Source organism: Ailuropoda melanoleuca, chromosome 16 (assembly GCF_002007445.2).
Source record: "Ailuropoda melanoleuca isolate Jingjing chromosome 16, ASM200744v2, whole genome shotgun sequence".
Lineage (NCBI taxonomy): Eukaryota > Metazoa > Chordata > Mammalia > Carnivora > Ursidae > Ailuropoda > Ailuropoda melanoleuca.
The window spans coordinates 73,084,698-73,104,903 of record NC_048233.1 but is presented as its reverse complement, the minus strand read 5'-3'; the positions used below and the strand labels follow the sequence as shown (position 1 = coordinate 73,104,903).

Sequence of the window (20,206 nt, the reverse complement as noted above, 5' to 3'; positions counted from 1 at the left end):
ATGCACGGAAGGAAGGAACAAACGAATGAATGAGTGAATGAACAAACAGTGAGCTGCTGAAGCTTAGTGCCCACAGGCTCCAGAGACTCCAGAGAGCAGCCAGCTGTCTGCCCGGAGGCAGTGTGGCAAGCCGGGGCTCCGTCCCTCCGCAGGGGAAGGAAGTGGTGGCAGTCCTGGCCCGGGAGAGGTCCTGGGGGCTGCAGTGTCCTTAGTGACATTAGCCGACTTCAGCACGCTGCTCCTCNCAGCCAGTCTGGGGACAGGCTTCTCTGTCATCTCCAGTGCATTGGCTGGTGGGTAGAGACAGAGCCTTGAGCGTCTGTCTCTGACACAGGGCACATCTTCCGGTTTAAGTGTGTGTGTCTTGCCCGTGTCCCCCCTCTAGACTGCCAGCTCTGTGACACCAGGGACTTTGTTCACCACCTGAGCCCCGACTCCCTCCACAGAGCCTGGCATTCAGTGGGTGCCCAATAGTTACTGCACCGATCGATGGACGACATGTCAGATGTCATTGAGTCGAGCCTCTTAGGAAAGGGCCCACCTCCTTTGCTCCTTCTAGAACCAGGGCCCTTGATTCCCATTGGCCTCCCCGGCGGAGAAGGCACGAGACGCAGAGCCACAGGCTCCAGGGGCCAATCCCAGCGTCTCCCCTGTGTGGTCATCAAGTACAGTTGTTCAGGTTGTTCACTGCCAACTCCGGGGAAGCCGCTTATGTAGACGACAGTGTGAACAGCTCCTCCTCGATCGGTGCAGAGGGGCAGCCTGCAGCCTTGGTTTCCAAGCCGTGGTTTCCACAAACGGGGAGTGGGGGTAGCAATCGTGTCTCCTCTGCTGGGCGGGGGAGGGTCAGCACTACGTCCATGAGGGCCGCTGAGAGGACAGTGATGTTGCTGACTGCGAAGGAGACAGCGTCCAGGGAGACTCATCGGCCCGTGCCTGCTGGCTTCCCACCCCCTCTCCTCTGGCTGCCCTGCCCGCGCCTGTGTCTGCTGCCCAAGTCGCCCTGCAGAGCTGGCCACCTCTTACTCAGGGCTCCTCCTCCAGATGGGTTCCCCTTCACAGCATCCTTCTCACTCTGGCACTCCCTCCCTCCTTCTTGGGGGCTCCCTCAGGCTGCCGGGCCCCTCTGGGGAAGGGGCTCCCTCCTCCCACCCTACTGGACATAGGATGCCTCCTGGCCCCAAGGCCCAGAGTCCTCGTAAACCAGCACCAAGAGGATTGGCTGCTGGGAACACAGGGTCGTTGTCACCCTGGAAACCCCAAGCTGGGCTCACCCAGGTGTGTGATCCGGGGGCAGAGGCTAGACCACTTCACTTCTGTCAGCGGCCAGCAGCACCCTCCGACCCCCACAGTCCTCCAAGAGGCCGCTGGGGCCTCCCTAGACCCCACCTCCCATCCTTGCCTCGCCTGCAGACCCTCTGCGGTTTCCACTGTGTCTGCCCAGCTCCACACCCCCGGCATCCTGCAGGAAGCCCACTCCTGCTCCCAGAGGACCTACTTGAGGCATCTCAGGTGACATTGGAGGGGAGGAGGGACTTGCTTCTGGGACCGACATTGCCCCAGGCCAGAAGGCAGGTGCTGGGGAAATGACTTCAGAGGGGGCAGCTGGGGGCGGGTGTGGGTACTCACAGCTCAGATGGCCTTGATTGGCCCCTTCCACCCGCCCGCACCTTCCCCAGAAGCAAGGAGGCTCCACCCCCCCTCCCAGGGCAGGGGCTGGGCATAGATGGCTTCCTGCCCCAGCCCCAGCTTCTTGGACCCTCCTGGCTTGGAGGCACCAACATTCTCCACTTGCCTGTTCCTGTCCAGGGAGGGCCACCACCGGGGGATGTGGGATCCCCCCCGAAGCCCGGAGCGGTCACGGGAAGAGCCTGTCCCAGGGAAGCAGCTCACTGTGTCTGTTACCCATGCGATTCCCACGGTGACAGCGGGAGTTTGCAGTGACAGCCTCTGGGTCACGGTGAGTCTGCCTAATTGGATTGGTTTCCGTTGGGAAGGGGGCTGCCAGGGGTGCTGACTGCTGCTGAGTGTGGCTGGAGGGGAAGGGGGCTGAGTGTGAGCGCTTCCGCACCCTTTCCTGTTTGTCCACTCGCTGTTCATTATTCTAGTTCCTTCCACAGGATGCCAAAGGCTCTGGATGGGCCCCAGGGGTCCCACAGCAACGTTCGGCGCTGACTGCGCTGTCGGCCGTGATGGTGGCAGCATGCGTGCACACGTCTGGGCGTGTAGGTGTGTACAGGTGAGTGTGCGAGAGCCCTTGTTTTCACCAGAATGCAGGCACCAGAATACGGCCGGGCCGGGGATCTGCATTCTTCCCTGCTGTGTTCTCAAGAGCCTAGAACGGCGCCTGGGGCAGAGCAGGTGCCCATTGGACTATGCACGGAAGGAAGGAACAAACGAATGAATGAGTGAATGAACAAACAGTGAGCTGCTGAAGCTTAGTGCCCACAGGCTCCAGAGACTCCAGAGAGCAGCCAGCTGTCTGCCCGGAGGCAGTGTGGCAAGCCGGGGCTCCGTCCCTCCGCAGGGGAAGGAAGTGGTGGCAGTCCTGGCCCGGGAGAGGTCCTGGGGGCTGCAGTGTCCTTAGTGACATTAGCCGACTTCAGCACGCTGCTCCTCAGCCTGGGAAACTTGCCCTCTTGGGAGATCCCAGGGAAGGGGGGCTGGAGGGGGTTCTGCTAGGAAACAGGCAGGATTGGGGGTCCATCAGGGCAGGTCTGGAACATTCGAGGCTGGCAGATATTTGATGTTTCCTTTCTGCCCAACACTGGCCACAGCTTAGTCTGAGGAGATGATCCAGGTTCCCTCACAGCTAGGAATGGACTGAGCCCTCCGGGGGTGGCAGGGCCAGCGTCTGTGCCTGTGCGTGTGTGCAAGCGTGCGTGCACACACACTCTGGGCTGACATTCGGCGGTACTTGCCTCTACAGCCATAGAGGTTATTGCAACATTGGAATCTTTCTCTCCTGGTTGACAGCAATCCACCCCAGGCCATCCCTAGGCTCCCCCACACCTCCTGCCATTCCACACAGAAGGACCGTATTCTAGTTCCACTCAGGCTTCCATGCCCATAATCACTGTCCGTGCCAGACAGTCCTCCTTTCTGGATACTTCCTGGATGCTCCCATTGACTCCCCAAAGGACCCAGGGAGCAAGCATGTACCCCCTCCCATGCTTCCTGCCTGGCCCCACGAAGCCATGACTGGGCTCTACCCAGGGGCACCCTTGCACACTCCTGCCCTCTGTCTCGGCAACCAGGCCATCGTGGGGCCCCTGCGGCAGTCATCTGAGCTGCACGTCCCTTAGCCGGGACCTTCATGGCAGAGGTGACAGCCCGGGGGTGCCCCCACCCCCACAGAAGGCCTGGTAGCCCCTCCGCTGGCCCAGCAGCCCAAGGGCAAGAAGGATGGGAACCCCAGGTGGGCTTGGGCTGGATGACTGGCTATGAGGGGCCAACTTGGGAAGTGGAGAAGCCAGACTCTGCCCCCTCCCTGTGGAATCTCACAAGCCTGGGGGAAGGAGGGCAGTGGAAACCGGCCGGCAGGCTGGGGGCTCGCAATGACCAGATGTCACAGAAGTTCGGCCCACACAGTCTGACAACACAGCCCCGCTTGGGGGTGGTCCCAGGAAGCCTGGGAGGCGGTGAGGGCAGCAGGATCTCTCAGAGTCAGATCTGGGCAGTCCCAGTGCTGGCTCTGGCACCTTCCAGCTGCGAGGTGCCGGGACAAGCCTCAGGAGGAAGCGGGCTGGGGGTTCAGCCCGTCCTCTTAATAACTCCTGACATGTTCTCAGCCTTCCTTAAAGAAGTTTGCAAACACAGTTTTGAGCTCAGCCCCGCCCTCTGTGGCCCAGGGTCACACAGGAAGGCGGAGGTACAGCAGGCTCCAGCCCAGGTCCCCGGACTCCCCGCTCTTCTGGACAGCCAACCTGAGAAGCTCCCTGTCCCTCCCTGAGGGTGAAGTTGGGAGGGCCCCCATTAAGATGACAGGGCCCTTAACAATAGGCCAGGTAGAATCTTCCACCTTTTCCGCTCTTCCCACCCAAGAGGGAGGCAATGGAAGGCCACGGAGGATATCTGCAGCAGACACCTCTCAGCTGGCCCCATTTAGACTGGGGGTCAGCAGGTGGCCTGGAACACTGGCTACCTCAGGTCTCCCCTGCTTCCTGCCTGCACGGCCCCCGCCCCAGCCCTCTCGAGACTCCCAGCCTCAGCCCCGCACCCCTGGGCATCTTGGCCAGCCAATATCCCCCACTTCTCTTTCGGTGGAGCTCTCGGCTTCCTGGGCCATCCCAGCCTCCCCTTCTCCCCGTCGCCCAAGCCTAGAAGGGGTAAGGAGGGGAGACACACATGGGGAAGAAAGGGGCCCCAGTTTCTCTGTGTTCATGATTGCTGGCCCCACCCTGGACACTGTCCCCAACGCTAGGGGCTTGATGGAACCCTGACAGATCACGTGGGCAGAGACCCCAGTTTGGAACAGGCAAGCCCCCTCGTGCCCGCTTCTCCCCAGGTCTCATGCCCAGAGCTCCCCACAGCGGCATCACGGAAGGACAGGAAAGCCCCACCATCTGGTGGCCTACACTACTCTCCTGCCCCATCGTGCCCTGTGCGCCTCACCCCCACCTCCCGCAGACCCTTATCCTCTGCACGATCCCCGCAGCCGTCTCCCACCACGGTCTGGGACGGAGACTAGAAAGGTGTCTGCTCCGCTGGGAAGAGCAGGAGATGGGCAAAGCCAAGGGATACAGTTGCTCACTCTGGTTCTGGGTTCCCAGGGAGCCAGGCCCCTTGCTGAGGCTTCTCTGCCTCCTTCCCCTCACCTGAGCAGGACCCTGTCAACAACCTGGCATTCTGATGAGGAAAGGCAGGTTCCAAGGGGTGAAGGGCTTTGCCAGGGGTCACGTCACTACAAAGCACCAAAGCCTCCATTTGAACCCGGGTCTGCCCTACCCACGGCCCAAGCCCTTCTAAGGGAAGCCCTCCCGAGACCTAATGTGGGACTGTTGCATGGACACCAAGGGACCTCTGAGCTGAATCAGACCGTGTCCCCACCCCACACAGCTCTGCGTCCACCTGAAGCCCGAGTCTCCTCATCTGACCGGGGAGACTGGCCCACAGCCAGGGACCAAACCTTGTCTCTTAACTCAGCCCTTCTCCCCCTAGAAGGCCATCATCGCGGCGAGGGTGGCCTGTGGGTCCCTTCCATGGGCCAGAGGAGCAGACAGCAAATGTGGGACAGCTCCTGACTCCCTAGGCCGCAATGCCACCTCAGCCTGCGGGCTATACAACCAGCGGGCCAGGGGCGGCTCCTGTCCTCTGGGCAGTAGAGTGTTGAGGAAATTACTTCACCACTTGTTCTCCATCATCCTTATCTGTAAGTTGGGCATAATAACGACCATGTGCCTCCTAGGATTATAGGGAGTCAGTCAGTTAACTTATGTCAGGGGGACTAGAATCGAGCAAATGCTATTTAAGCCCTAATTACTATGTAAAATTGTCACCCAATTGCTTTGCACGCATTCGCTGGGTCTTCCTGGTTCCTCTGTGGCAGACGCACAGCTTCTGGCCTCGCTGCCCGTAAGCAGCACGAGGTCAGGCAGAGTGGCCTCCTTTATGCTCTCTGCGCCGGTCAGGAGGGCGTCAAAGTTTGTGTGTTTGAGCATGGCCTTGAATTCTAGACTCCAGTCAGCTGCATTCTTCCTGGTAGCTAAGCTAAGGAAGCCTTGGGAAATGAGAGCTAAATAACTGACAGCTTCCCTTTTTGCTTCGACCGCCAGGAAGCTCAGAGGCAAAATCACCTCTGATTCAACCCAACAACTAGAGCCCAAAGATGGCAACTGCTTTCATGTCACACACCAACTGGATTGATGAGCATTACTGAACTGGGAAGGATTCTAAGGCTGCAATGAGTAACATCAGCTTGGAGCATGGCCAGGGTGCCTCTGGGCTAAGGAAATGAGAACGGTGATCAACTAGCAATGTCTGCTGAGAGTACAGCGGTGGAGAACCCGGACTGTGCACAGCACAGATTCGCTATCGCCAGGTTGGGCAGCTCGGTTGCACTTATTTCACCCATGTCTACACTTCCTTGTAAGCTTATATTCTCCCTGTTACATCTCAAGTTTTATTACATGTACTTGCCTGTAGAATGAGGCAGGTTTTAAATAAAATAAGCTGGGACGGCTTCACTCTGAGCCTCAGCCCTCTGCGCAGGCTGAGAGCTCCGGGAGAGCCTCTGATTCCAGCAGAGAATAGGCTCTGTGGAGCTTAAGGGTTCTTCAGCCCCCGGGGCTGTCCCGTGTGCCCTCCACAGGCCAGAGTATCAGCCACGGAAAGTTTCTTGCAAGAAATTAATTAGGTTCAGATCAACAGCCGGACTGTCCCTAAGATGTGCCCCCCTACGTCCTCGCTGAAGACAAGGCTGTCTGGCTTGTGCTCCCCCTGCGCATCTCTCTCGGGGAAGCATGCGTCTGTAGCTGCATCTTATCAGGACTGGAGAATCTAAACACAGTAGGGTTCAGGAATCACTTTGGGGGCCTGCTAAAAATGCAGATTCCTTGTCCCCAACCCAGATCTCCTGTATCAGAATCCCTGAGGCCTGGAATCTGCATTTTCACCAGCGCTCCCATTGGAGAGACCCATGGGGCTGGGGGCTGGGGCTCCTGAGGTGCCTGGAGAAGCCACAGAATAACTCCGGGCTCCTAGTCCGGGGCAGCAGCGCCACCTGGTGGGCCCTGTGGAAACACCTCCTGACCATTGCCCTTTCCGCCCCAGTTCAGGGTAGCCCACCTCTTTCCAGTCGGTCCTCTGGAACTCAGAAGCAGCATCGCCAGGGGCAAGCTGGATTGTTACAAATCCTCTTTAATAGTTAGTTGTCAAATCTCGGACATGTTTTATAGAACTGTGCACATAGCCCCCTCCCCACTCCCTTACAAGGCACAGTCTCACCCACCCATTCCCGGGCGCAAAGGACAGGCCCGCCTAGCTTCTCCCAGGGGAAAGCATCCTTCCCCCTTCCCTGGGCAGCTAGGGATCCTGGTGAATGCAGGACCAGCTCTGCGTCAGGCCCCCAGGGTTCACCCCCCTGATTCCCTAAGCAGCCCAGAGCCAGTTCAGATTCCCTGGCCCCGGGGGCCCCTCTTCGGCCCGGCTCACAGCATCATCCTCGGTTGATCTGAGCTGCCTGCGTGGGGCTGGAGCTGGCTCGGGGAAGGGCTGCGGCTCCTAATAACGGATCGGTAAAGCCCACCCACTCCCACTACCTTCAGTGAAAACGTGAAAACCAAAGATACAAGCATTATAGTGGAAAAAAAAGTTTACCCACGCAGTGGGCAGTCCCCTGACAGCCCAGGTGCCTCATCCAAACCCCCCCCCAATGTTGAATATACTTTTCCCCATCCCATATACACAGTTCCCAAGGCAGCTCGAGACCCCGTCCACCTGTGCAGGGACACCGCGGGCACCTTCTCTCTGGGTGGCTGAGAGAATCCCGGCGGGCAATAAGCGAAGGAGCCACGAACAGCTGGGGCTCAAGTCTGGAGGCAGAAAGGTAGGGAGACGGGTCATGGCCCCAGAAAGCCCCCCCCCACCTCCAGCCAGCACAGGACAGGCACGGGGGAGTGAGGGGGGAGGTGAGCCTGGTGCGGAGCCTGGAGACCCTGAGGAGCCCAGAGGCTGGGGGATGGGCAGGGAGGTGGGGGACAGCAGCCGCCTCAGTACTTGGGGACCTTGCTGTAGTCTTCGGAATGGACGTGCCGGCACAAGCACATGGACAAGAGCATCCCCAGGAGCTGTGGAGGACAGAGCAAGGGTCAGAGGGAGGCAGGGCCACCCAGCTCCCCCCCCCTCCCCGAGGCCGCAGAGCAGCCTCTCACTGTCCGGGTCAGCGGGAGTCACAGGGGTCGAGCAGGAGGAAGCAGACTGACAACGGAAGCCTCGTGACCAGCCCGTGGGCCCAGCGGCAGAGGGGCCCAGGGAGGGACAGTGGCCAGGCCGCGCCTGCTGCAGGGCCTCAGCCTCCCTGGCCGGGAGAGGGACAGGGAGCAGAGTGCCGGAGGGGAAGGCATTCAGACCTCGATGACAGCGACGCCCACACACACGCCTAGGATGATGCCCACGTTCTCCTGCAGCCACGCCTGCACCCTCTTCATGCAGCCCTACAAGGGGAGAACACGGCCACGTCACTGCCTGCCATGCCGCCTCACCCCACCATGAAGAGTCAGCAGGAGGGCACCCCCCAGTGCAGAGGGCTTGCAGGGAGGGCTCTGTGTGCTCCTTGACTGCAAGTTAAGTAAGTTAACGAGTATGTAGATGCCGGTACAAATGACAAGCAAGCCATGAATCAAAGGCAGGAAGGCTAAGTGAAGGAAGGGAGGGGGGAGGGGGGGAGGGAAAGAGGGATGGAGGAAGGAAGGGAGGGAGAGAGGAAGAAGGAGGGAAGGGAGGGAAGGAGGAAAGAGGGAAGGAAGGACGGAAGGATGGAAGGAAGGATGGATGGAAGAAAGGAAGGAAGGAAGGACGGACAGAAGGAAGGAAGGGGATGGGAAGGAATAGCCCAGGCAAGCCCGAGCAGCCTGAGTACCAGAACCCCCGAGCTCCCCAAGCCCAGCCCCGGCCCGGGCCCCACAGCTTTCCACACACCTCACGGTACACGGGCCAGTACTCGGGGCTGTTCCCACTCTCGGTCCTGTTGCTGTCGAAAGCCTCGCAGAAGCCCTTCCTCAGCAGGAAGCCGTCGTCCGCCTCGCTCCTGTCCTCACAGGAGCAGGGGTAGGTGACATTGGTGCGGTTCATGAGCTCCGCGTTGTCCGTCCAGTTATAGAAGCTGACCCAGCCGCAGCACTTCACCTGCCGGGAGACCAGCAGCTCGCGCCCACTGCCCTCAGGCAGGCCGTCCTCCTGGCGGAGGTGGCCTCTCCCCAGCCGGAGGCTCAGATCAGCCCCTCGCAGGCCCGCCTGGGCCCCGCCAAATTGCCAGGATTCGAGCTCAGGTTTCACTTTGGCTTCTGGGAGCCGCCGGTAATTTAAAGGGGCTTTCAGGAAACACATATAAATATTAACACAGCAAGAGACAAAAAGTCAGGGGCAGTAAAATATATAGCAGCACAAGAGGGACGCTCGAGTTGGAAGAAAGAACACAGATGTGTGGGGCACAGAAGGGCAGATGACACACAGCTAAAAGGGTGGGGTCTTGGGGCACCTGGGGGGCTCAGTCGGTAGAGCATGCAACGCTTGATCGCTGGGTCGTGAGTTCAAGCCCCACTTTGGATGTCGGGCCTACTTAAAAAAATAATTAAAAAAAAAAAGAGCATGGGGTCTAGAGTCCAGCTACTGGGTTCAAATCCCAGCTTTGCCACCTACCAGTAGATTAACTTCACTTAAAGTGCTTTCCTCAGTCTCTTCGTGTGCAAAACGGGGTAACAAAGGTTCCTAACTGAAAGGGCTGTTAGGAGGACCCCATGGGACGAGGCCGGCCAAGCATCCGGGCCGATCTGGGGAGCACAGGGACTGCTCAGGGATGGCCAGCTCCACTTTTAGGGGCTGTGCACATGCTGGAGTGAGATTTGGCTCTAAGCTTCCTGGCTGCCAAGGTGAAATAGGAGATATGGTGAATTCTGCCTTTGAGAAGAGAAAATGTTCCAGCTCCAGAGGGGGAGAAGGCCCTTCTAGGCTCCCTGTGCTAGAAGGGGGCCTCCATGGGGCTCGCAAAGGGGACCCCGAGGGGCTGTGGATCACATCTGGGCTTGAACTCCTGACGGGACTAGGACTTGAGGAGCTAAGCCTGTGCTAGAAAGGCCCAGGGGAAGGTGGAACCGAGTTGGGGAGTACATGTACCCTGGGCTGGGGCAAACCGCCAGCCCCGGCTTCCTCATGTAGAGAATGGGATGATAGGAGTCACTCTGCCAGGGTCCCTGGGAGGATTAAGTGGACTCGCAGGGGTAAGTTTCGTGCCCCTGCGCCGGGTGTGTGTGCGGCCCCCCACCTGCTTCCCGCCCATATCAGGGCGGTGGGTCCCCGACCAGCAGCCCGGTGACCAGCAGGGGGCGAGCCAAGCACACGCGGGTGTCCTTGGGCTCCAGGCAGCTGCTGGGCCAGGTTCCTTCCTCCTGTTCCCATCTCAGGCGGACACTTGGCGGCCTCCTCTGGCAGGGATACGGGCACCCCTGAGGGGCACCCCCAGGCCCTCACACACTCCACAGAAGGAGACAGCTCTCATTGGCCCTGCTACCACACCAGGCAGAGCCCCCGACCCTGCCTCGTGCCGAGATGGGTCCCCGGCATGACCAATAAACCCGCATCACCAACACGCCCCCGAAGCGCTGCGTGAGTGCCACGGGCTGCATGAACTCCTCTCCCACGAGCACGGCTGGACGGCCCCATGTTATAGATGAGGAAACAGGCTCGGGAAGTGGCAGAGCTGGTATTCCCGCCCTCGGGGCCTGACTCAGTCAGCTCTCTTAACCACCATCCCAAGCAGCATCTGACAGACACCAGAATGATCTCGAGCCTCGCCTGCTGCAGAAATCCCCCCAAAAGTCAACTGCTTCCCATGGTAGGGTGCGCACCATCTCTCAAGGGACCCACCTCTCCCCCTGGCTCCCTGCAGGGGGCACAAGATCATCCTGGGACATGAGTGTCCCCTTAACCTCAGCAACTGTGGGTCCAACCGAAAGTGTGAGGAAGACATCTTCCCGCGTGCCCTGAGCCCCGCAGCCCACACAGGCCCCCCGACCTGGCCCCATCTGGTCCTCACCAAAAATTGTGAGGCAGAAAATAGGGTCTTCACGGCCCAGAAAATAGATGCACCCGTGTGGTCTGGACAGAGTCCCATCTCCAGACGCCCTGCTCTCCTGATGCCATGGAGTCAGGCCTCCTCCTGCTGCCCCCACCCCTGCCCCTCACTCCCCACAGCCCCCCGCCAGGCAGCAGTCAGTTAGTGCTACAGGCAGCCCCCGAGCGACCACCATGGCTGGAGCCTCATAGGAGACAGGAGGACGCTGCAGCCCAGAGACGCTGGGTCCCAGCCAAGGGCACACGGCACCTGGGACCTGATCCCCGAGGTCCATTCGTGTGTGTGGTGACTGTTCACCATCAGCGCAAGCTGGGAACCCAGTGGGCCAGTCAGTTATTCTGTCTGTCAGTCAGCCAGTCAGCCAGTCATCCTGTCAGTCGTTCCATCATTCATTCAGTCAGTCAGTCATTCCATCTGCCAGTCAGTCCATCATTCAAGCACTCATGCATTCATTCATTCAGTCAGTCATTCTGTCTGCCAGTCCATCATTCATTCATTCATTCGTTCATTCAGTCTGTCATTCACTCAGTCATTCAGTCATTCATTCAGTCAGTCAGTCAGTCAGTCATTCCATCCTTTAGTCAGTCAGTCTGTCTCTCACTTTGAGGTGGAATGCACACACTGAAGTGCACAAACAGCTTGAGGAACTTTTACACATCTATTGGCATAACTGCCAGTTGGATCAGGATTTGGATAAAACAGTCCTTTCACCCCAGAAGGTTCCCATGGGCACATCCCATGTCAACACCCTCCCAGAGGTAGCCTCCACTCCAACTCATGTCAGCAAGTCAGCCTGGGCACCTAGCTCCTCAACCCCTGGGACGCACTCCCGACACTCCCCAGCCTGGCTTGAGAGGAGGGCCCTCTCCCTCTGGCCACAGACTGGAGCGCTGTGAGCCACGGGCGCCTCCAAGACCCTGGCCCCTGAGCGAGGGACTGTGGTGGTAGCTGGGGAGCCAGGCAGGGGGACTGCTCAGAGGCCCCTGCCCCCAACAGATACACACTCACATACAAACTCACTGGTGTATTCTGTGAGGCACACGGACAGCCAGACCCAGACACATTAGGGCCAGACCCAGACACATTAGGCCAGGACCGTCGTGCCACCCCACCCTGCCTTAGCCACCTTACCTGAGCCTGCACATAGTCCCAGGCCTCCTGCAGTCTGTCCTCATGACTGTCCTTGTAGTCCCGAATGAGCTCCGTCACGATGTTGCCCATCTCCTGCTTTAGCTGCGGGGTGGGCGGGGGGGAACAAGGGTCAAGGTCAGACTTCCTGAAACCTATGCATCACCTTTGGTCACATCTACTTAAACGGCCTCTCTCCTCACCTGCCCCCACCCTGGCGACATGCTCAAAAGCATTTCACTGTCCATGCCAACTACTTTCCTAGTGCTTCTAGTGTGCCCGCCCCCCGCTGGCCACCACACTAAGCCCGGGGCAGCCAGGGCCCACCACTCCTGCGCTGTAGTCTATTCGGGGCCTGGGGAACCCTTTAGATGGGAATCTTTGCCCGTCACTGCTGCAAACCCTCCGGTGGCCTCTCATCCCTCTCAGGAAGAATGCCAGCATCCTGTCAATGGCCCACAAGGCCCCACATTGTTCGGCCCCCGCTCTTCCCAAACCTCATTTTCTTTGTTTTTGCTTCTGCTTCCATTACACAGGTCTCCCTTGCTGTCTTTCTGCCAGGCACACTCCTGCCTCAGGGCCTTTGCACTTACTCTCCCCATCACCTGTTATCCTCTTCCCCCAAATATTAACACGGCTCACTCCTCCACTTGCTTCAGGGCTCTGCTTAAATGTCACCTCCTCAGAAAGGCCTTCCTGGACCACCCTACAGAATACCTCCCTTCTCTATCCCCTCCACCACCCCCTCCCAGGCCCTCCTCAACCTGCAAGGGTAGGCATGCTGCCTTTTCCTTCGCCGCACTGTTATTACATGCTCATTCGTCTTCAGGATTTACTCTCTCTCCCTTTCACTAGACTGTCAGATCCACGGGAGCAAGGACCGTACCTGGTAAAGCCCCGCCAGGGCAGACGTGTGCTGTACTTGAATAGCGAGTGTGTGTACGGTCACTGCAATACGCCACACACCAGGGTGGTACTCACGTACTCTCCCGATTAATCCTCCTGCCTGCCCCGAGGCCTCACAAAATCCAAATCCTGACTGTGTTGGGAACTCAGAATCCCTCGGTGAGGGAGAGAAGCACCCACTTTTCCCTAACCCCACCAAGAAAACAACGATTTACAAAGAAGACAGATGAGGGGTGCAGGGAACAAAAGGATTTGGCCCCAAAGGCCCCCTCAGTGGGGCTCTCAACCGAGGATCTCACTACGGCAGCTTTTCAGGAACAAGTCAGCTGTGCGAAGGAAGGCAAACCTGAAACCAGCCTTGAGAACTGAGAACAGGGCCCCGCACCCCCAGGTGGGAGCGAGGGGGCCCCCCGAGAGCCAGCACCAGCCTGGCCCCGCCTGGCCTCTCCCGTGCACTTTGTTCAGGGGCCTTCCTGGCGCGGCAGCATGAAGAAGCCAGTCACAGCCACCTGCTGTCACCACAGAAGGCCAGGGCGAGGGGCCAAGGCACCGAGGGGACGGCCACAAACCTGCCCCTCGGTTCCGGGGAAAGGGGAATTAGGATATAGGACAGGTACTTCCAGGCAGGGGTTTTCAAAGCCCAGAACACAACGAAGTGAGTGGGTTTCCGCCAGCTCCCCACAGGCAGCTCACGAACGCAGGGCTCAGAGAACCCACATCCTCCGGATGGACCCGCAGGGCTCCTTGCCCCCTCCCTGCACTAGCCCTGGGAAACCAGCCCCCCTCCCCAGGACTGCTGTCTGCCCCCTCTCCCTCTTGACAGAACCCCGAGTGTGGTACTTTTGTTTTACTCACACAGAGCTTTACGATTTACAAAGCTTTCCTATGGGTAACTAATCACAGTAACAGGGGCTAAGTTTTATCACACACGTGTTAGGTACTAGCTGTGCTAAGCACTTTTCATGCATTAATTCATTTTAATCCTCAGAGCAGACGTCGGGCCTAGGGGTTTACCTCGTTCCCTCAAACGAGGCCCAGAGAGGTTGATTAACTTGACCGAGGTCACACAGCCGACACGTGAAGAGCTGGGATTTGGACCCAGAACCCAAGTTTTGACCCATGAAGCTCTGTCGGCAGTGGGCCCACATGGCCACAGCTTGAAGGTCAGAGCAGTGTTAAGAAGGGCCCGGAGGAGCTCAGCGGCTCGCCCCATCATACACCTGGCGCTGGCTTCCGTGGGTCTTGGGTCTCTCTGGCCTGACCATCTCTGCTCCACCTCTTCTCCGCAGTGGGTGGATGATCTCCGAGGCGTGGAAAGGAGGGGGGGGTCCCCAGAGGCATTTGCATGGAGGGCTGCCTCTCCCACAGCTGTCCTACCTGCCCTCCCCCGCGGACCTCGTCTCTATTTATACCCCAGCGTGGTTGCCACAGCAGCCCAGACTTCCCTATTTCAGGTCCCCTGACATGAGAAAAGTGATGGAAGCCGGGTGGTTTCCACTGAGGCTGGGTGGTTTCCATGGAAACACCGCATCACCCTGCAGCCCAGAATGTAGCGGAGAGCCCTCGCTGGGCCACAGGGACCACGGCTGCGGGGGCTGGTTCAGCTCGGAGCTGATGCCCAGGAGGCCATGTTGGGAGCTCGGGGAGGTCACCCTGGTGACCAGGTAGTTCCTGAGACAAGAATGAGCAGGGAGGGGAAGGGGGAAGATGCCCACTCTCTCACTTCATCCCTGCAGGGGCCGCCTCTGCGGTTTCTGCCTGCTCTGCACCAGATTCTCCCTTCCTAAAACAGCACTTCCTTTCCTTAGGGGTAACCACCGCTCAATCCCTCCACGAGCCGGGGAAGCCCTGCCCCCTCGCTGCCACGGGCAAGTCCCAGGCTGCCACAGGGCACCTTCCCCACCCTGGGCATGTCACCCAAGGTAACCTCTCTCCGCTCATTGGGCGGGATGAGGGCCTAGGCTGCTGGTGGCCACCGCAGGCTCTGCTGGGGACTGCTTGCCTGAGAAGGCAGCCGACGGAGGCGAGCCGGAGCAAGGGCCGGAGAGGGACAGAGTCCTGCCAGTAGCCGGCAGATATCTGGATCCAGCCAAACCTCCTGCCAACTCTGGCCAACTGTGTTACTATCTATGAAAGGAAGAGTCCCGCCCAGGATTTAAAAAAAAAAAAAAAAAAAGAGTCCTTCCCAGGACCAGCAGCATAACTACAGCCCAGGGCAAAATGCAAATGCAGGGTCCCTTGCTTAAAAATGATAAAGAATTTCAACACAGTGGCATCAGAGGATAAACCAAGCAAAGACCCTTTGAAGTGGAGGGCCCTGTGTAACCAACGCTCAGGTCACACACCTAGGAGACCAGCCCTGGAACACTGCCCAGTACCATCCTGCCCATTTCCCAGAAGAGAAAACAGGTTCAGAGAGTCGGCACGACTTCCCAAGATCACACAGCGAGCAAGCAGAAGAGACAGGACTGTAACCCTGATGTGTGCAGCCCCAGAAGCCCGCGATCTCAACCACAGCCAACGCCCCGGTGTCTCCACCTGACCCCAGATCCCACTGTCCTCTGGGGCGGCTCCCCACTGCCACAATGCCGTGCTTTCATTTCACCTTGCAGTGCGACTTCTCACACAGAGGCAGGATTAGAAGAGACCTCTGAATCTAGCCTATCGTCCAAATGTAAGTGCCCTTCCCGTATGTTCCCGGGCTCTACTTAAAGGCTCCCTGTATGGGGCACTCAGGACCCCACCGACTGGCGCACTGCAGGGCTGGGGAGGCTCTTGCTACAAGCAGTTCGTTTTAAGCTGAGCTCAAGTGACTTCTACCCATTAGTGAGTTCTCCATTCCACCCCAAGCCCCAGATGGGACCATACAGGACAAATCAGATCACTGTCTCTCAGGACAAACCATTCGGATAATCGAGACCAGACAGCGTCTCCTGTCTCCCTTCTCCCCCTCCTCTCCGGCTCCTCTGCCTGCTCCTTGGGGTGGTGTTCAGGCCTCCCTCTGCCCTCTTTACTCTCATGCATCAAACCGCCCTTGAGAACGAGGCGCCCCCCATGCAACAAAATGGACCCACATCTTCCTGTCCTCTCCAGGGTTCCCACAGCGTATGTTGCCAAGTGCGTTGCCAGAAGGCAGATACCAAGGGCCTGAGGCTTCAGCCTGGGATCCTGATAGGAAATGAGGGCCCTTGGCAATGGCGGATGCAGGGGGTGTGTGTTTACTCCTCATCACCACCTGAGTCTTTCCTGAAAGCCACCTGCAAAGTACATAACCAGCTACCCCAGAACTCCCCAGGCTCCAGTAAGCTCCTTGAGGGTGGGGTCTGAGTCAGGCACCGCCCTCTAATGCCTCGGAGCCACGGAGCCACGGAGCCACAGGCACCCAGCACCCAGCACCTTAATAATCTTCATCCCAGGGCGCCTGAGTGGCTCAGTTAGTTAAGCATCTGCCTTCAGCTCAGGTCATGATCAAAGGGTCCTGGGATCGAGCCCCACCTAGGGCTCCCTGCTCAGGCAGGACCCTGCTTCTGCCTCTCCCTCTGCCGCTCCCCCTGCTTGTGCTGGCATGTGCTCTCTGCCACATAAATAAATAAAATCTTAAAAATAAAAAAGAATCTCCATCCCACTGCTCTCCATGATCCCCTTCCAGAAGGACCGCCTGGACACCTTCTTCCCCTTCCCAAAAGGGAAGACAAAGGTCACCTCTCTCTGTCCTGGCTCCAGCTGCCCACCCCCAAGGCTGGTAGCAACCCTGGGCCAGGGGATCAGGAAGTTTCCATCACAGGGAGCAGGCATCTCACAGAACGGCATTGTCCTAGGGGAAGTGTCTTACCACATGTACGTTAGGGCGTTAGGGCGTCAGGGCGAGTGCACACTGGCTATTCTTAGCTTCTTAGGTAGGAAAGGCAAAGAGGGGGAAGGGCATCACAGCTCCTGACCAGCCTTTCCCAGGGGCACACAGCAGTGTGGCTTGGCCACTGTCACCACCCCCAACCCCCAGCGCCCACCCAGCCCACTCGAGCCCCTTCCCCTCCAAGCCCTCAGCCTCCAGGCCATTTACTGAGCCCTTACTAAGCATTACTGAAGTTAATGATGGTGACCAACACAGTGACCCCTTGCAATGAGGCCAGCAAATATCTACTCCGGGCCAGGAGCCACCCGAGGCCCTTCCCACAGGCGACGCTCTTAAATCCGCAGCACGGCACTAGGAGCCAGCCTTGGGGCCAGCGTGCTCTGGCGCTGAGCAATGTTCCAAATTTAGAAAGGATTGGGGTCCAGGTTACACCCCGCAGTCTCTCCCATTCATAATTCCCAAGGGCCCCCTAAATGGGGTACACAGAGGCCATAAATAGCCTGGCTTCTGTGTGGGTTTGATTTTGCCACCAAACGAGCTGCAAAGGGCATTTTTGCTTTTCAGAGTGGTTCTTGGATTTCAGAACTACAGCCAAGGGGCGTGGACCTGCAGGATTACCGCCGTTTGACCGGTGAGGCCAGTGGAGCACAGAGAGGCCCAGTAACTTGCTGAGTGCCTCAGAGGAGCGACTCCAACATGGGCAGTTAGGTTCCAGAGTTGAGGCCTTGGCCCTCATTCTGTCTTATAAAAGTGTTGCAGTCTGTGCTCACTTCAACTCTGCCTGGAAGTGGGGGCCCAGCAGCTTTCCCCTCAATTTATAGACACAGAACCCCGGGCCTGAGAGGCCACGTGCCTTGCCCAAGACCCCCAGCCTCCCCTGTTGCTGCCCTGGGAACAGCGGCTGCTGGGAACTCAGGGCAGGAAGGACCAATGGCATCCCAGAGACCACTTCAGGCAGGGGCCGGGGGAACCCCAGTGGCTCGGTCCCTCCCACCTGCCCAGGAGGCCTGGAGAGTGAGGGAAAGGATGGCCCACTGCCTTTAGAAGGCCTCTTCCTCCAGGCTCAACAAGGCCCACCTCCCCAGCTGGGCCTCATCTGCAGGAATAAACATCATCAAGGACATGTTTAGTCTTCCACTGGGATTTACAATGTGCTGGGAAAGAAAAAATAAATCATTCATTCTAACTCAGGGGTGAGAGTGCTGCCAGAACTTCCCCAGCAGAGCCCGGAAATGTCCCTCTCTGCCTTGCGAGAGGTGGGCCAAGGGGAGGTGGGCCGGGACCAGGGGGCATGAGGTATGGAGCCTGGTGGGGAGGTGGAACTGGAGGCAGAGGAGGGAATCGTGGGATAAGACAGTCTGGACCGGAGTCAGGAGTCCTGATGCTCCAAACAAGCCTTGCTCTGGGGCTGTGGGACACCTCTGAGGCGTAGCTGCTGGTCGGCAGCCAAGCAGAGATGATACCAGCCCGCAGGGAGGCAGCGTGCTGCAGAGGGAGGCATGGGCCCTGGGTCAGAGGGATCAGGATGGAATTCTCCACTCCGACGCATCCGAGCTATGTGTGGCTGTGGCCAAAAGTCATTTTGCTGTTTGTTCTCGGCCTCAGTTTCTTAAACTGGAAAATGCTTGTAAAACTGAAATGTGTATCAAGTCACTAGATCAGTTCCTGGCATGTGCTTGGCATCCAATAGATGGGCACCATCTTTACCACTGTGAGATGGGGAAACACAGACGGGGAGGAGGGGGACCGCCCAGGACCCCTGCAGAGTCACCAGCTTCTGAGTCATGGAAATCGGCTCACCAGGCCCAGTTCTTATCCGCCCTGATTATACTGTACCACTGACTGGGTCCCAGAGAAGCCCCAGGCGTCACAGGGCAGAAATAAAGACCAGATCTCACAGTCCTCTCACTGGGAAAAGAGTTTCCCTCCTTTAAACACTCCTTCCTGTATGACAGCCAAGCGAGCTTCCTTTTGTCTACTGAAACCACTATTTCCCCTTTTGCCTTGGCTGCCAGGAAGCTCAGTATTCAAGTTAGCCCTCAGCTACTGTTCTAGTGCCCTGGCTTCAAGGACATTGCTTTTCCAGTGTACAATCCAATCTCTCTTGTTTTGATTTTAATTACCCTGTGCCTGTGTTGGAACTCAGCTCTACTTCTCCTGGGAAACAGGCTGGGTGTGGATTATAAAGAAAGAAAGCAGACTCAGGTCAGAACCACTGCAATGAAAATCTCACCAATTTGAGCCTGGGGCCGCCTGCATTCAAATCCTGACTCTGCTGCTCACTAGCTGTGTGACCTTTGGTCAAGGCACCTCATTTCTGTGCTTTGGCTTCCACATCTGAAAATGAGGGTATCATACCCATGACCTCACAGGGCCGCAGTGAGGAAAACTAAGTGAGCGCAGTCTGCACAACGCAGTGGCTGGCGGTTCTAGGCTCCGCGAAGTGTCCATTGCTGATGTTGGTGTAATGTCTTCTCACCTTCCTTCGAAGAGTGATCTGAGGCAACTGGACCTTCGAGTGGTCAAATGCAGGAGCCCACTAGCCAGCAGCGCTGCCTCCCCAGTCGGTTGGTAAGAACTGTCACGCTGGAGGAAGGCGGGGCCCCCGGGGGCAGCTGAGTCACGGGCCATGTGTAGTGGGTCTGGGGTGACCTCTGGGCCCTCGCCTGGCCCAGCCACTGGCTGGCTGGGTGCCCTCGCCCCTCACCTGCCGGATGGGGATTCTCATGCTACACTGAGAGGGAAGGCTCGGGAAGCATCAGTGAAAGAATGGAAGTAAAGTGGCCAGCATGGAACTCAGTAGCATACGGTGTATGCTCAACCAACTGCAGGGATGTTGGGGGTTCTAGCTCCTGTATTACTGATGATATTGTTCTATACCTCTCCGAACACCTGTCTTCCTGTCTGTCAACGTGACAAAATGCACGGCTGCCGTAAGGATGAGACAATGTGCATAAAGCTTCTAGAAGATGCCTTGTGCACACAGGAGGTGCTCCCTAAGTGCTAACTTTGACAGTCACAATAACTGCCTCACCCAACAGCTTCTCTTCTCCCTTGTGACTTCTCCCAGCTTCTCTTCTCCCTTGTGACTGTGTCTCTAGAGTCCCCTTGAAACCAGGGGTGCTGCAGTCTGAGGAAAACTGTTGGACGACTTCCTTTTCTGATCAAAGAGATGGCCGGGGCTGGCACTGCCTGCTTCCCTTTCTTCTGGCTACAGCAGCACAGATGGTGCTGTGGCAGTCTTCTTGTGACCATGAGGTGACTGGTGTGATACAGTGAGTGACATGGTGAGGATGCTGAACAGACGGCCAGAAGCATGGCCTCTGATTCCAGCCTGACTTCTGGTTAAGTCAACACCAAATGTCTTTAGAATTTAAGCCATAGTCAGCCTGATTTTCTATTCCTTAAAGCTGAGTGCCTTCCCTGTGACGCAAAACTAATTTTTTTATTGACAGCCTCCTCCCTGGGCCTCATCTGGGGATGAGTGGCATGGATTTAATACTTGCTGAAGTGCTTAAATAAAAACAAGA

The 20,206-nt window shown here is 57.9% G+C and overlaps 2 protein-coding genes across 2 annotated transcripts in view; both read right to left on the bottom strand.

Moving 5' to 3' along the window:
* Window positions 1-253: 253 nt before the first annotated feature.
* On the bottom strand, window positions 254-6,913 carry LOC109491207. The gene is made up of 3 exons (XM_019809696.2): window positions 6,787-6,913; window positions 1,796-2,675; window positions 254-894 (listed from the first exon to the last, which is right to left on the bottom strand). Exons 2-3 carry the CDS (start codon window positions 2,308-2,310, stop codon window positions 417-419), a joined length of 993 nt encoding a protein of 330 aa, XP_019665255.2. The 5' UTR covers window positions 2,311-2,675; window positions 6,787-6,913; the 3' UTR covers window positions 254-416.
* CD82 (CD82 molecule) overlaps window positions 6,843-20,206 on the bottom strand; it is a 50,881-nt gene continuing 37,517 nt past the window's right edge. The window contains exons 6-9 of the mRNA XM_002929004.4: window positions 11,921-12,022; window positions 8,638-8,844; window positions 8,070-8,153; window positions 6,843-7,787 (exon numbers count right to left, since the gene is read on the bottom strand). Of these exons, the coding sequence (XP_002929050.1) occupies window positions 7,710-7,787; window positions 8,070-8,153; window positions 8,638-8,844; window positions 11,921-12,022 (471 nt within the window). The 3' untranslated portion in view covers window positions 6,843-7,709. The remainder of the gene's footprint in view (window positions 7,788-8,069; window positions 8,154-8,637; window positions 8,845-11,920; window positions 12,023-20,206) is intronic.

What these genes read in the sequence shown, in the direction of transcription:
- LOC109491207 (XM_019809696.2), bottom strand. Translation starts at nt 2,310, where the DNA reads ATGCAGATCCCCGGCCCGGCCGTATTCTGGTGCCTGCATTCTGGTGAA. An exon ending in CCCTCCCTGGACAGGAACAG is followed by an intron (nt 895 to 1,795) that starts GCAAGTGGAGAA and finishes TCTCCTTCGCAG; the next exon opens with TCAGCAACATCACTGTCCTC.